Source organism: Pelodiscus sinensis, chromosome 5 (assembly GCF_052426305.1).
Source record: "Pelodiscus sinensis isolate ZL-2025 chromosome 5, ASM5242630v1, whole genome shotgun sequence".
Classification (NCBI taxonomy): domain Eukaryota; kingdom Metazoa; phylum Chordata; order Testudines; family Trionychidae; genus Pelodiscus; species Pelodiscus sinensis.
The window spans coordinates 116,467,040-116,483,448 of NC_143056.1; the positions used below are offsets into that span (position 1 = coordinate 116,467,040).

Below are 16,409 nucleotides of genomic sequence, written 5' to 3' on the forward strand. Positions count from 1 at the left end.
TCTCTAGTTCTAATACTATGTGAAGGGGTAAATAACACTCCCTGTTCACTTTCTCCACTTCAGTCACAGTTTAGCAGGCCCCCAGCACAGTCCCCCTTAGTAACCTTTTCTCTAAAATGAGCAAGTCCCAGTCTTTTTCATCTCTCATATGGAAGCTGTCCCATATCCCCTCATCGTTTTTGTTGCACTTCTCTATATTTTTTTCTAATTGTAATAGATATTTTGAGATGGCGCAACCAGAATTTCATGCAATACCCAAGAAATGGGCATATCATGGATTCATATTGGGACATTATATTTTCCATTGTTATCTACCCCTTTCCAAACAGTTCCTAATAGGAATGTAAAATCCTGTTTAATTATCTGGTTAAACATTAAATTTAACGGGTTAACTGATTAAAAGAGACTGGGCCAGCCATAGAGCACTGTTAGCTTTTCTGATTGCCAATGCCTATTGAAAGGATGATTTCAGAGAATTACCCACAATAGCGCCAAGATCTCTTTCTTGAGTAGTAACAGTTAATTTAGACCTCATCATTTTGTACGTATAACTGGAATGATATTTTCCAACTTACATAACTTTGCAATTATCAAGATGGAATTTCATCTGCCATTTTGTTGTCCAGTCACCCAGTTTAGTGACAGCCCTTTGTGACACTTGAAGGACAAGTATTACATACCTCAAGTAATTTTGTTTTGTTGCCTTACTGTTCAATCCCTTTCCCACATAATTTATCAATACATTGAACAGCACAAGTACTGGCTCACAGCAGGGTCACTCAAAGATCAAAAACTGACCATTTATTGCTACCCTTTGTTTCCTTTCTTTTAATCACTTATTGATCCATGAGAGGACCTTCCTTCTGAACCCATGACTGCTGACTTAGACTTTCAAAAACCCTGACAAGCTGCCCCAACAAAAATGCAAAGTACTCTAGATCCACTGAAACACACTTGTCTGGAGGTTTGTTGACTCTTACAGATGATTCTAATAGATCAGTGAGGCATGATTTCCCTTTACAAAAGCCATGTTCACTCTTCCCCAACATACTGTGTTCACCTAGGTGTATGATGATTCTACTCTTTACTAGCATTTCAACCAGTTTGCCCAGTAATGAACTTAGGCTTACCAGCCTGGAATTGCCCAGGGTTACCTCTGCAGCCTTATTTTAAAAGCTGTTTGCCAACTGGTTCCCTTTTATATTTCTAGCCCTACCTAGATTCTGACAGCTTGTCATTATTTTTGTTTCCTCTTCTACTAAAATGAGAAGTACACAGGAGACTACTGTACAAGCCAAGTCCTGACCCTCCAAAGTTTCAGCTGTTCAATCTGATTTTTTTTTCTGCCTGTTCCTCACACTTCACTGAAAATACTCCTGTAGCCCTTCAGGCTGTAGCAATACTTCTATTAATAGTTTGTTCTGACACTGAGCAGATACAAATTGGCCTTGGAGCGTTAATTGGATACATTTTCAAGCCCCCTAGGTTACCAGTCTGAATCCAGCCCAGGTCACCGCTGAGAGTTATGTAGTAGCCATTGTGAAATTACTTTTGGGGTTTTTGGTTACTATGGAACTGAACTACTTTCATTAGTACAGAAAAGCCAGGAACTGAACTGGTGAAGAAGGAAGCGTGCCTTAGTGCTAAATATGCCAGACTTTGACATCCCTAATGTTAACAATGTGTAATTGACTACATGATTTACTGATAAGCCTGGGCATATTGGTTAATCTTGTCAACTACCTGCACTCCCTCTCCCCCCCCCCCCTCCACTGCCTCTATGTCAGAGGCAGCAAGGGGAGGGGGAGCGAAAGCAGGTCCCCATGAGGCTCATGAGCTTTCAGTAAGCTCCCACGAGCACCGGATCTGCTTGCCCTCCTCCCCCCCCCCCCATACTGCTGCCTCGGATAGAAAGGCAGCAGCACAGAGAGTGAGGGGGGCAGGCTGGAACCAATACGCACAGGACGTCAGCTTTCAAGCAGGCTTCCCGGACCCACCGGTAGCTGGTGCTGAGGGGAACTGGCTAAAAAGCCGGTTCCCCCCCAGCACCAGCTCTGCAGTGCCGCCTGCTCCCCCCGCCCCATGCTGATGCCTCTATCTTGAACCCCCCCCACCTCGTGGACAGGGACTGCTGCCACAGAGGCAGCAGCGTGGGGTGACAAGGAACTCCCCAGGAGCGGGGCCGGGAGCACACTGGCTGCCAGCCCTGCCCCGGGGACTATCGAATAGTCATGTAACCACTAAGATTTCATATAGTTACACGACTATTCAGTTACACAATATCCAACATCCCTAGTTAACATCAGCCTAACTTTAGGCTAAATCAAGCTCCCTCTTAAGTTGGGCACCCAAAAATCAATTGAAAATGGCAGTTCAATCCCAAGGACTTTTCCAAGCACTAAATTCAACAAAATCCCCAAAGATGTAATGCTTCAAACATGGTGTTCCCTCAGATGTGCTACTACTTTGCAGACTTGGAAAGTCTTCCACGGCCTTCTATAGAACGCCACCCGAAGTCTACTTCCACTCTATGAACTCTATGTAACTAAGCTCTTCTGATGCTTAGTTGTTTTATCTAGATGCCTCTTGACTCTTACTGCAAACAGTGCAATTGTGTGGACACATCACCACAAAAGTGAGATGTTTGGAAGCCATTTTTTGGGTCCCAAAGGCAGTCTCTAAAACTTTTAGGACTGTCCCATTATGAAGATAATGGGCAGCAACCTCCTTCCCTGCCAGCAATTAAATTAGAGCCACACTGGTAACTATAATCAGGTTTGTCCTTCAAGTGTTGAATCTTTGGGCTCATTTAGAAAGTCTGTGTACACTGCTGTTAATGGGCTCAGGGTGGTTTTGTTTTCTTTTTGAACTGGTGATTTATGGTTGTCACTAAAGAGAAAAGCACACGCTCTGGCTGCCTAGCAATAAGCATGTATTATTCTGAGCTATACCTGATAGGAAGCAGCATTGTATTCTCACAAGGATTTCGAAGCTGCATGACTAGAAGCATGTGTGGAATTTGCACAGGGTGGTGCACCTAGTAATTCTAGGTCTACACTATACTACACTATACGGTTTTTGAACAAGAAAATCTACAGTCAATCAACAGAATGGAGGGCTTTCTGTGATGCAGTTATACCTCCTTCTATGAGGAATAACTCCTTTTTGTGCAAGAGTTCTTGCACAAAAAGGCACGTGTGGACGCTCAACAGGGATTTCTTGCTCAAAAAGAGCCTATCACAAAAAGCACAGGTGCTCTGATGGCCATTCTGTGAATGGCCATCAGAGCTTTCTTGGGCAAGAGTGTCTATGCAGTGTGGATGCTCTCTTGCACAAAAGCACATCACTTTTGCAATGTGCTTTTGAGGTGTGGACGCGCTTTCGTGCAAGAAGTTTTTGTGGAAGATCTCTTCTGTAAAAAGCTTCTTGTGCAAAAACCCTGCAGTGTAGACGAAGCCCTGGTGTTTTACATGGAGAGCGTCCTTAGACTCGCATATTGAGGAACCCCATCATAATACAGAAACAGTCTAGAGCAGAAGTGAGCAATAAGTGCTGATGGGGGGGAGCACTCAAAAAATTTGGAAAGTGGTCAAGGGCCACACTCTTCCATGATATTAATGGAGGAGGTATAGGGGTCTGAGATGGAGGTTGGGTGCAGAAGGGAGCTTGGGCTGAGGGAGGGAGTTTGGGTGAAGGAGGTAGTTGTGGCACTGGACTGGGGTGCAGGGGATTGGACTATTGGATTGTGACCTAGGGCAGGGAATTGGGGTATAGGAGGGGGTGCAGGGATTTGGATTGTGAGCTGGGGCAGGGAATGGGGGTGCTGGATCAGGGAGGGGATATGAGTACAGGAAGGGGCAGAGGATTTGGATATGTGGAGTAGGGGGTAGAGGTAGGGAGGGGCTGGGGTGCTGGAGGCAAGCTCTAACCAGGAGATTTACCAGCCAACAGCCATTCCTGAATCCATTTCCCTGCCTGCCAGTGTTCCCTCTAGGCTGCGTGGCAGCATAGCTTCACACGTGATCCTGACCAGTCAGCTCCGTGCACGGAGAGCTGAGCCTCTGACTGTGTGGGGCTGGTTAAATATCTGCGAAGCTGTGCTGCCACACAGTTTAGAGGGTACACTGCTGCCTTCCCTGCCTCTGGAGAGTCCCCTTGTGCTTCATGGCTGCCTGTTATTAGAACAGGCAGCTGCCATTGGCTGGTTTCTGGATAGGCTTTTTTTTTTTTTGCCCCAAATCGATTTTTCTGTGGGTCAGCAGCCCCTGACTCAAAAAAAATCCCCCCCCCCCTCGATATACAGGATGCATGATGTAGCTCAGTTCCCCACAGCAGCACAGCCTCTTGCCTGCCTTCTGCTTCCTTGGGTTTTCTCCACAGAGCACACACATGGTTCCTCCCTCCTCTGAAGGCAGGAATCTTCTACTATACTTTGAGCCTCATGCCTTTACCCCCAACAAGCCTGAGGACAAATGATGACAAGCTCACTGCCTCTGTAGATAGCTCAGTTGTCCCCCACTTCCTACTCGCAAGCTCCTTTCCCCTGCAAGCTCCCTAGCAGCTTCACTTCACAAACTGTATCATGACATTCCCTGATAGGACTGAAGGAGGAGAGAAGAGGAGAGGAGTGCCTCGACTGCCAGGATCACAAGATTATAACCTTAGGGCTGAACCCTACAAATCATTCCTCCTGCAAGCAGCCCCAGTGCCTTCAGTGCAACTACTCATACAGCAGACAATGAAATATTTGCAGGATAGGGCTCCTAGCCTCACTCGGATCATTTAAGTCAACCAAGTAGGACAGAGCTCCTATTAGGGACTACATAACGAGCCCTTTGTCAACAGGCTCAAGAGCCCAAGCAGCCGCTGCTCCTGGTCTCATCCCCACATTACTGCCTCTCAGAAACTAAGTCTACACTTTTTGTGCTGTCAGTTTCACCAGCAATACTGAACCATTGGTTTGTGTAATCATTAATTTCCACAGTCAGACAGGGTTCACATTTGTAACACTTCCATTGCTGATGAGGCCAGAGCCCTGAGGGCAGCTATCCCACAATGCGGCCCTCTTCATTTTGTTGATAGGTCTTGTGGGAATGAGCAAGTGACCATATGACATCCTGGTTCCATGCACAGTTCCCTTCTCCCCCTTCCCCAAATATTGATCAGGTCCAGTAACTCAGCATTGCTCCAAGCAGGAGATCGGTTGTTCCATGTAACAGCCATTGTCACCTGGCCAGATGGGTATGTGCTAAGAAAACAGGAAGGGGAGTTTCAGAGTACCCAAGGCTTTACTGGGGGAAGGGGTGAATGTCTGTTTACCTGGTGTCACAGCAGAAGAGCTGCTGGCCACAGTGGTCACCTAGGCACAAGACAGACATCCTCTAGAAGCTAAAGCTGTGTAAACAGCAAGAACATGTCTTCCCTTAGACATCACCGGTAAGAACAGTATGCTTCTTGTGGAGACTATTTTCTTTTTGCAGTGAAACTTCTGCATTTCATCACAAAAAAAATCATTGTCAAGTATAAGCACTCCCACGGGGTTTGGGGGGTGCGGGGTTTGCCCAAAAACGGGGATTTGGGGGGCTTTAAATAACAAGTATAGATAAGTCCTACAGTTTAGGAGAGGGAAAGTTTAGGGAAGAGCAGCACCTGAAAAATGCTGTCATTCTAGTACTTACAGCCCATGCAGCTTGGAACACATTAACACCATTACACACAAGTGCTGGAACTAGCAGTGCTGCCGCACCCCTTGGCTTGAAGCGGGTTCCATCATATACAAAGTTTATAGTTCAATTTAATGGCTCTCAACACTCCCACTGTAGTAACTGTTCTAGTACCCCTGCTATTTCATTGGCTTAGATACTGCGGATGGTCAAGTGGAGAGGTGAAAGCATTTTTCAGTCCAGTTCTTTATCCAAGAGTACTGGTAGCTAGTCTACCCACACTCTGAATTAAGGGTTAATTGATATTTTAAATGGTTAATCCACTGTTAGTGAGTCTGACAGAACAACAGGCTGCTTATAAATGCTGCATCGGTAGTATCTTCTACAGATGCATTTCTACTCATCTACCAGCACATGCCATGTCTACAGTGTAGAGTGGGGCATCGCAGGTGCAATTGTGGCATGCAGCAGTGTTTCTTGGTTTGCAGTTATCAATAAGATGATGGGGAGGGAATGCATTTGGGAGCAAGCCAACTGCTCCTTCAAGACACAGAGGGAGATTTTTAAAAGACAGAGAAGACAATCAGGCACCCGACATCTATTGAAAGACAGTGGTATGACTTTGAAAAAAAGTCTCTCACCACTGGGAGATATACCCGTGAAAGTGCACGCACCTGTCAAAATCTCCCCACTAGAAAATGTAATTACGAGCAGGGTGGGCAGGTGCTCATGCAAACATTTTCCCACTAGACTAGAGGATGTGAAAGAGAACATTCACTTTCACCTTCCACACCATTTCTACTCTTCAGAGAGGGATGGTACCAGGAATCAGCCAGCCCCTTTAAAAAAACAGCACCAGGTAAGAGAAGCAGGCTTTGCCCGTGTGCGTATATGATGCAGGAGCAGACTGCTCTAATGCAAAGAAAGCATGCCCATTCATACGGCCATACTGCTCCACAACAGAAGCATGAAACCACTCCTCAGGAAGTGCTCCCTGCCTTGTTAAGCTGCTGAAACACAATCCCACTGTCTTTTACAACAGCTGAAAGGGTTAAATACTATTTTCTAAATGGCTATGTCGACCGTGGAAACAGAGGCTCAACATGAAGACAACTGCAGAAAGTAGCTATGATTAGATATATTCTAAACCAACAAACCGAAAGAGCCAACAAATGAAAGCTTATGTCATGCCCTTGGAAGCCAATTCAAAACAAGTAGATAAATGCAGCAGGTTGGAGACAGTGGGAAGCTAAAGCACACCAACAGGGCATTTCCTGCAGAAAACTCCAGCTTCAAGCGCCTTTCAACAAGGAGTGAACACATGAATGGGGGCGGCAGCTGCCCATTGGCACATGATTTTGTAGCAACAGGTGCATCCAACGGTCAAGGTCTGGGGCCTGAATCATGGGAGAATCTCTCCCTCCCTCTACTGTACTTCCTTGCAGGCTCCTCCCCTCCCTAAGGCAGTGTCCCAGGGAGCTCTTTTCTTAACCGACATTTAACAGTCACTCACTAGTAAGGCTCCAACTTCAGAATCAAAGCAGCAACACACATCAAGAACAAAAAACCACAACTCTCCCCCCTCCCACCATTCAAACAACATCCAGCTGCTCTACTCCCTCTGCCAAGATGGAATGGAGAAACCTGGAGAACAAACACTGGGAGTGAGTCTGTGTGCCAGCGTGGTCACGGGGAAAGCAACAGCCTCATTTCTGGAAAGGAAGATGGAACCTTCCATCATACCACTCCCAGTGAGAGCAAAGATGTCAGGCACTAAACTCCATATCCCTTGCAGCCTCTCCTTGCTCCTCCTCCCCCTTCCCCTTCTACATTTGGTTGTCACTTTACCTCCTCCACATAGGTTCCCCTGCAAAATGACTTTTGCAGAACCGAGCTCCAAACTTGCTAATCTGCCTCCTACCAATCCCTGTAGCCTTACTAGGTCTACCAACAAAGCAGGGCTTCCTCCACAGACAGGCCTATTGCTTCCTGTCATTCCATAGCCCGGCCAACACTTGTTAAAAATACCCTTGGCAGAATTTGTGAATAAACCCTCTCACTAAAATATTCTGCAGGGGAAAGGATAGAGCAGAGCAGTAGAAGGCATGTTCCAGAAATCCCTGACTATGAAATGGGACTGTTGCAGGGGAAGGGGAGTGGGGAGAAGAGAGAGAAAAGCAGGGCATGGTGTTTTGAGAAGGGAATGTCTCGATTATTAAGTCATCCCAGACTCAGGAAGCAGCAGGGAGCAACTGAAGGAAAGGATCCACTGCTATTACAGAATGGGGATTAGTCATCAGCTAGGCAGATCTGTTTATGAATAGAAATAGCTTTAAATAAATGTATCCCATATCCATTCTTGAGTGTTGGGAAGGCCAACACTCAAGTCTGATAGCCCCATGTTGGGCTGCTGATTCAGTCACTTCAAAACATCTGCAGCTATTCGAGCCAATCATGAGCATATTCATCCTTGCAGAAAACCTCAGAACAGGGAGAAACAAAACCCTGGAAGAAACCATTTGGCTACTCAATTGTTCAATTCTCCCAGATTATGGAGTTTCCTTATTTTCTAGGTAGAGTCACTTCGGGCAGAGGTGCAGGAGAGGGATTCACTGTTTTGCCTTGAGAAGGAAGTTGATCGTTGAGCCAGCCCCTGGGGTCACTAGAGGGCTAGCTACTCTGCCCCTTCAGTCTCACCATGTTGGAAAGAGGGAATGGTCTGAATAAAGGCCAATGGAGCCCAATGAATTCTGCAGTGGGCCCTGGTGGAAGACTAAGACTCTGTGGATTCAGGAATTAACATCTCTCTTCTCTATGTACAGCAACAGAAAACTGACTAGGTGCGTCATGTTGGTTGAGGGAGTAGAAGATGAGCAGGGATGCCTTCCTATGAAGCAAATCATACTGGCGCCTGCTGGTAGCAGGATCTCTGACCACACAAACCATTGGGTCTAGCCTGACATGGCAAGTTTTGCCCATCTAATACTTCTGTAAAATTCATTAGAAAGGAAAGGATCCAGGTGCGTTCAAGCAACTGTTACACGCATTTACAGCCAACCTTGGACAATTTGGGCACACAAGGTCAGATTTTCAAGAGAGCTCAGCATCCAATATGAATGTTGCATGGGTTGTGGAGTTGTACAAAAAGCCTGGTTCATTGAAGGAACATATATAGCATGTACCATGGCACTTGGATCCATTTATGAGTTCTAGGACAAGTCTCAACAAGATGTTACTACAATCCTGGGATTCCCCAGTTGTTCAATTCTCACAGTGCACTCCAGATAGCCAAATGGCTGTAGTGAGACTGTATGACCCATTGTTACAACGCAGGGAAGAGTGGTGTGTTGGTGTTATGGGAGTACTGTCAACACAACCAGAGACGGTATCCAATGAACCAGTACAGATCTGCAGCCTGCCATTATATTGTCTACTGATGGCCTGCGTAGAGGAGTGGGTGACAATTCTAGGAACAATTCTCCACCATCAGTGGACAGCACTCTTATTTCCAAGTCTCTATGCAATCTCAAAATGAGAAGGGATTATCTCTACACCTATAAGCCACAGAGCTCTATGACTATCCCATACTGGGGACAGTCACCTCACCCTTCCTTTTCTCCAGCATTTGGACGGGGGCTGCCCCTTAAAATATCTCCTTCCAGGAAGAAGTGTACTTGCAGATACTGAAGACATCTTGTCTGAGTGGATAGTGGTGGGGAAGAAATGGGCTCATATGCATGTGGGGGGAGAAAAAAAAAAAGTCGGTATGGAAATCAGGTACACCACCATTAAAGTCAGAGTTAAAGTGGCGCAGATCTGAGGAGAATCAGACCCGTGCACACAGTTTTGACTTGAACAGGAACAGAGGATAATTTTTCCAGATGTCCTCTTCCCTCCTGGTCCCCCATCTATGACAGCATCTTTTTCCTGTGTCTGCTCTTGAGAATGCAGGAATGCTTGGTCCACATCCAGTACCCTGCAGTCTCCACTTCCCTCGCGCAGAGCCTCCTCAGCATTCCCCTTGCAGAGAGGCAGCTGGTTTCAGATACATAGTGCAGAGGCCAACCCTCTTAAGAGAAGAGGCCCTTGGTAAGGTCCCACTCAAGCAGCACTCCAAGAATTGAGCTGCCACTCAAGTACAGAGAAGCACAACCAAATAAAGGTCTCCCCTTTCCAACAAGTCAGCATGCAGACCAATTATTGAAATCACATTAAACCTAACACACTCACATGTGTCTGGAAAACATGAGTCATGCTGGTCTCCACAGTTTATTTTCCATTGCTGACTGTTCCTTCAGCTGCTCCACAGCCTCTCAATAAAAAACCAACAATCCTAGAAAACAGCTACCACAAGCAATTCCTCCTCCCCCTATGCCCAGTCCCATCACATAACTTCCTAATGAAGCTAAAGATTTTTTTTAAAAGGATACCTGTGAAAATCAAAATAAATAATTCTTCCCTGCTTGCAGAGAAAAACTGGATTTTTTAAAAAGATGCGTTTTATTTTAACCCCTTTCACCAAAGGTAGGCAATAATTTTAGATGGGGGGGCCACTTCACTAATTTTTTAAGTGGCTCTGGGCCACCCAGAAAGGGGCAAGGCCTTTGGCAGAAAGGGCAGGGCCTCTGGCAAAAGGGGTGGTGCCAGACACTTCCGTGCTCCCCCTCCCACAGATCCTGATTGGCCTGGGGGATTGGAGAGCAGTGAAGTCTTTGCCCCTACCCCTTCCCCCCACCTACAGAGAACTGCCAGCTGTTCTGAACAGCTGGCGGTTCCCTGTAGGCACCTGCCCCGTTGCAGGGCAGGAGGAGACATGGCATGCTTTCCCCCGCCCCAGGCTAATTAGGGCCTGGGGGCGGGAGGAGCGTGAAAAGTCTGTCACTCCCTGTCCCCGCCCTGCAAGGGGCACACAGTGCTTGCAGGGTGGGGGCAGGGAGTGAGAGACTTCTCAAAACCCTCCCGCCCCCAAGCCCTGATTGGCCTGGGAGCAGAGGAGTGGCAGGTGTGCATGGGCTGGATCCACCTGGTTGGCAGGCCAAATCTGGCCCACAGAGGGCCCTGTGCCCACCCCTACCTGTGACTCTAGGATTTGAGATAAATGTATCCTGTGTTGCATGTAATCATTCAGGATTTGCACATGCATGCCATAGCTTACTAATATGAGATATATTAAGTTAATACATGGAATGAAATGTGCCATATGCCCCTTAGGGGCACACACTAAGTTTTTAGGATATCTACATATGAACAGTGCTTTCTGTTTGCATTTCTGAGCGTGTCAGCTTGGGTGCAACAGTAGTGCAGGGTACCACCACCAATGGAGATAAATACAAACCCCGCTGCCTGCACACCCACATCTTTCCTAGCAGTACTTACCAACATAGAATGTATTCGGGGCCTGCTTGTCACCAAGATGCAAGTACAGAATATTTGTGGTCTGTGAATCATGACGGAGCCAGAGTGCCACTCCCAGAATGATTCCTCCTGCGAGCTGGATGGAAACCAGAAAGAAGGGTCCATAATTAGCAACATTACTCATTCCATCAAATGCGTCCAATAATACAGTCTATTTACATAGAAATCAAGTGCTTCCAGGGGCCTTATCCAATGTACAGGGGGCGGAGGCAGCCCCCTCTCCTGCCTCCAAGGAGTGCACAGCACATAAATACACATGGACCCCGCACATGGCTTCTTTGAATGGTGTGCAGAGGATGGGGCAGGCAGAGAGCCTGCCTGAGGCTCTGCTGGGCTGCAGGACAGTGGTGGGCCAGATCCGGTGGTTTGGTGGGCCGAATCCGGACCACACACTGTATTTTGTCAGCCCCTGCCTTAATCACTACTTCTCTCCAGCTCTTCACAATTGAAGAGTTTGTGATTTTAGTTGGAACATTTTGGCCAGTTTTGGTGGAATGTTTCCTTCTTATGATAGGGCAAGATTTTTTCAATTATTCTATGACAGGCCTGCACAACTCGGAAAGTGACGAGGGCCATATTACTCCAAAGAAAACGGCTGCGGGCCACAAGTAGGAATGCTCTCCCAAAAAATACCAAACACGTGGCTAAAAAATTTTGTTGAGAAGAAAACAAAACAAAACAAAAAACACCACCGCGTGTCTCCGCTTGGCCCCCTGGCATTTGTCTCTCCTTCACCCTGCCCCTTGGTGTCTTCCCCTTTCTCCTCACCTGCCCCCCTCCCCTCAGCACAAGCCCCTTCCTCTCCCCTACCTGGCTTCTGCCTTTTATAATCCGGCAGTCGCTGGCCATGATGTCACACCAGCATCCTGGCGTCTGCTGACGTCCCGCCCTCTGGCTCACACCCCAACTCCACGCGCTGGAGCTGCACGCAGGCATCCCAGAGGCGAGAACTGACGCACTTCCCCCTCCCCAGCCGCGCTCCACTCCTCCGCCTGGCTGGCGGATCGGATGGGGCCGCGCCACCCGTAGTTGTCACAGGCTGCACAGTGAGCCCCTGCGGGCCGCATGTGGCCCTCAGGCTGTATGTTGCGCAGGCCTGTTCTATGATTGGGAACCCAGATGTGCATGGTTGCAACACTCACACCATAGAAACTCTGGATATTTACAAATATAGTTTATTGATATGGTTAGCACGGTCACAAACACCCCAATTTCATAAGACAGGGAATGTCCATCCGTATTTCCATACCATAGACTTTCATCATTCCTTCTAGAACAATCTTAGGCATTAGCCCATCATCTCTCTCATTATTTTCACCTTCCCCATCACCAGGGACCATCCTTCTGGCCCTTCGAAGGACTGTATCTTCTTCTCCCTATTGCCCCGTAGGCTGGGGTGCCACTTTTATACCAAGTGATGCAGATGATAACACGTTTGATGCATGTTCAATAGGGGATGTTTCTAATGCTAAAGTGTTCTTTTCCTATTGGTCAATGTATCATTGCTCTTAACTTACTATCACATATATCAATTCATTGCTATGGGGCTTTGTGGTTATCTATTGCAACCTGTGTCCTGATTTCTCAACACAGCCTGGACCAATTATTTGGGACTTTTATATAATAATACATCTGCTGAGCCGGATGGTATTTTTTCTACCATCCTGTGTGGGTGAAAGGTCCAGAGCTAAGTACCCCTTTTCAGTCCCCGGGAAACCAGAAAAAAACTATGACCAGTATCTGGTGAGATCATGTCTCAACCACAGAAGTCTGACACCCTCCGCTTCCGCTGAGCTTGTGAATGGCCTGTTGCAGCATGGACAAAAGATAAAATATAGCCCCATATTACTTGACCTGGACTGTGAGCTTATGTATGTTCTTTCATTCAAGTGCAGCCCTGACCTCTAATTGGCTGTAATGAAGACATGGCAGTCATTTGGAAAGTGCGTTCAGAGGCCATTTTAGTATATCCTAGAACAGGAGCCACTGCACTGCAGGGGAACCCGACTCACTAGAAAGCCTAGGGCTAGGCTGTATGGCACCCATGATGCTCCTATGCCTAATGGCATCTGGACTGCCACACAGCCCCGTCAGTGCACGGCACACCAACAGGCTTGTGGTTGGCTGTGTGGGGGAAGGCAAGCAGCATATGCAAACAGACAGGTACAAGCAGCAGGACCACTAATTTGGGGCTCTTACTAGACCCCAGCTAAGAAAGGGCCTGGACCTGTACCTAGCTGGGTTAATGGCAAAGCCCCCGCCTCCTGCAAGCAGTTGAGTGCTGCTGTGTTAGTATTAGTGGGCCTTCACAAACTGCAATGGGCAGACATAAGGCCTAGTGTATTACACCTGAACCCAGACATCAGTCCAGCTAACACAAAGGGCCTACGGGAATGCTGAGAGCAGTTTTTAGAAGATTTCTTGCATTACAGCTTTAAACTATTACCGAATTAATATGTTTGTATTAATTTAAATTATTAGCTTGATAGGCAAGTAACTTGGTACGCTATAACAGTGGCAAGCTCTATTATGAATGCAAACATATGACTGACTACTCATGCAAATTGTTATGTAGTAGCCTATAACACACTCACCATCACCCAATCTGTGCACACAAGTATAAAGCCTATGCAAGCATGCAAGTAGGTCCCCTGAAAAATTTAGCCCAGTAAACATCTAGTGATTTTGCCCATGTCAATTTTCAGGGACTTAGATACAGTATTTAACCCTCACCACCTCAGTTTGCTTCAGGTAGGTCAAGACTCTCTAAATATTTGCTATGGAAAAAGTGACTAAAGAGTGGGGGAAGGAAGGAGACAGAGTTCCAATTGAGCTCCATGTAAGGAAGGTAGGAGCTTTAAAAAAAAATTGGAAGTCAGAATCCAGTCTGGAGTTTCTCATTAGTTGTCTAGGATGATAATAAAATCCACATTTGTTTATTCAGTTGGAAAGAAGAGAAGGGTCCATAATTAATCAATGCCACTTCTAAGGCAAAAGTCTGTGGACAGCTGTTAGCAGGAGAACCACCCAAAAAGAGGATGTCTGGGCTCATTTGGACTTGACTGTTGCATTTCTGTGCCTCTTTTTGGCTGGCTCAGTCCTTGCCTTCGCCCATCTCACTCACCATAGTTACACACCAGCAAATGAGATCACATTTGGGAGGAATCCAGGAGCAAGTTGTCTCAAAAGGGTGTGTCTACACAGCACCCTAAACTCGAAATAAGATACACAATTTGTGTATCTTATTTGGAATCTATTTTAAAATAGCTTATTTTGAAATTTGGCACATGGACACAGTGCCAAATTTCGGAACAACACGCTATTTCGAACCACCCCGATCCCTCATGCAACAAGATTTACTGGGATGCCGAAACAGTGTGCACCAGTTATTTAAAAAATATTTCAAAATAACGTGTGGCTTGTGTAGATGCGGGATAGCTATTTTGGGATACCTCTGGCATCCCGAAATTGCCGTGCAGTGTAGACATTCCCTATGAGCTTTGAAGGACAGACAGGGAAGTATTTAAAGAGAGAAGAGTCTAAACACTTTTTTCATGATAAGGTTAAAGACAGAACTATGTTATCAATTCCCTGAAAAACATCCTTCCCTGAAAAACCACCAAAAATATATTAATCATCATTGAGGAATCTGGTAGGGATGTAGAGGGCTTACCGGCATATTTGCTGGGGTAACTGGTTAACCAGCACCAGGCCTCCCTCTCCCCTCCCCAGCCCATCTCTAGTGTGGCAGGCCCTGCCTAGCCTTCCTGGAGCAGACCCCTACCCTTGGCCCGGCCTGAGCAGCCTGGTGATAACGCAGTGGGCCAAACCGGGTTGGGGCAGCCCCTGCTGCCAGCAGCATGGTGTGTGATGGGCCGGTTAACCAGTAAAACAGGCAGTTTAACCAGCTGACATTTTAAACAGGATTTTACATCACTAAAATCTGGCCACTTGTGGTTTCACAGGGAAGGAAGCAGGAGGGAGAAAACTCATTCGATTGCCATAGCAACCCTGGCTTCTACTGGAAGAGCTCTTAGCCCAGAGACAGCTCATAAAACCTAGAGTTAGACATTTCCACCCAGACAGCAATTTCTCCATTTGCTTTTTTTCCTTCAGAGTTAGTGGAATTTTGGTAGAGTGAAAAAACAAAAATGCTGCACTGCTCCTGCTTTCCCACCACTTTCTCTGACAGCCCAGCTCTCGGCCTCAACTCCTCTGCACTCTGATTCAACAGCAAAAGGGAAGACAGTCCGCCATCACTGTGAGCTGGATGCAAGTAGTAACTGTCACTATGTCTCAGAGAGGACCTAGAAGCAGCACATTAACCCGGAAGCTAGGATTTACTGTAACTTCCACTCCAATTCATCAGATGAAGTGGTTCTTACCCATGAAAGCTTATATCCTAATAAATACTAGTTTCTAAGGTGCCACAGGACTCCTCGCTGGTTTCAGGAAGACCTTGCAAGCTGTGTTCTCAAATTTTCTATTGTCTTGTTTCCGCTCACCATCAATCCCAATTTGGATCTAGGGACAAAAGTCACACTATCCATAAGGGGTTTGAGAAGGTTTGGGACCTATCTCCACCCCATTTCTGGAACACAAGTCCTTCCTCTTCTGCAGACCCTCTGTTCCTTTTTACCTTTCCACTGCAACAGAGACTTCAAATATGAACTTCAGTCCAATAGGGCCTGAGATGACATACAGCAATGTGAGCCAGCTGCTGGGTATGATTTATATTACTGTAATGCCTAGAGTGCCAAATAAAAAGAAGAGACTCATTGTGAGACATAGTAAAAGAGACATACTGTAAATTTACAGCGGGGGGTGGAGGCTAAACTGTGTGAATTAGGAAGGGATAGCTAGTGTGACAATTAAAATGAGCTAACTAATGGAGAAAAAAAAAGCGTTCACACTGGGTCTCTGTGAATCCCTAAAATAGACATTTGCGGTCTGTAAAGCAGTAACACAGCCATTAGGTATCTTTATTTAATCCATTAGCATGAGTATCAAATTTGTGAGTATCAAAGTTTGATACTTATGCTCAGGGCTTGACAAACGGTGGTGAAACCTACTCGCCAGCCCTGCACTGCGCATGTGCAAGACCCGCATTACGCATGCACACGCCGCTGGTGAATGGGGTGGCTGGCTGAAATCTACTCACCATGGGTGAGTAGATTCAGTGATTTGTCAAGCCCTGCTTATGCTAATGGATTAAATAAAGATACCAGATGGCTGGGACTTTATCAACCTACCAAACAATGAAGATGCCAATAGTTCTTTGTCTGTCTAGGATCTGCTGTTCGTACTCTTCCTCTCTTATTGCCTGCCAAT

General features: G+C 46.5%; 1 protein-coding gene across 1 annotated transcript in view; it reads right to left on the reverse strand.

Annotated features, from left to right (window-relative positions):
• The window catches only part of CD81 (CD81 molecule), a 78,763-nt gene that overhangs the window by 35,758 nt on the left and 26,596 nt on the right, over positions 1-16,409 (reverse strand). The window contains exon 2 of the mRNA XM_006134911.4: positions 11,040-11,154. Coding sequence (XP_006134973.1) covers positions 11,040-11,154 — 115 coding nt within the window. The remainder of the gene's footprint in view (positions 1-11,039; positions 11,155-16,409) is intronic.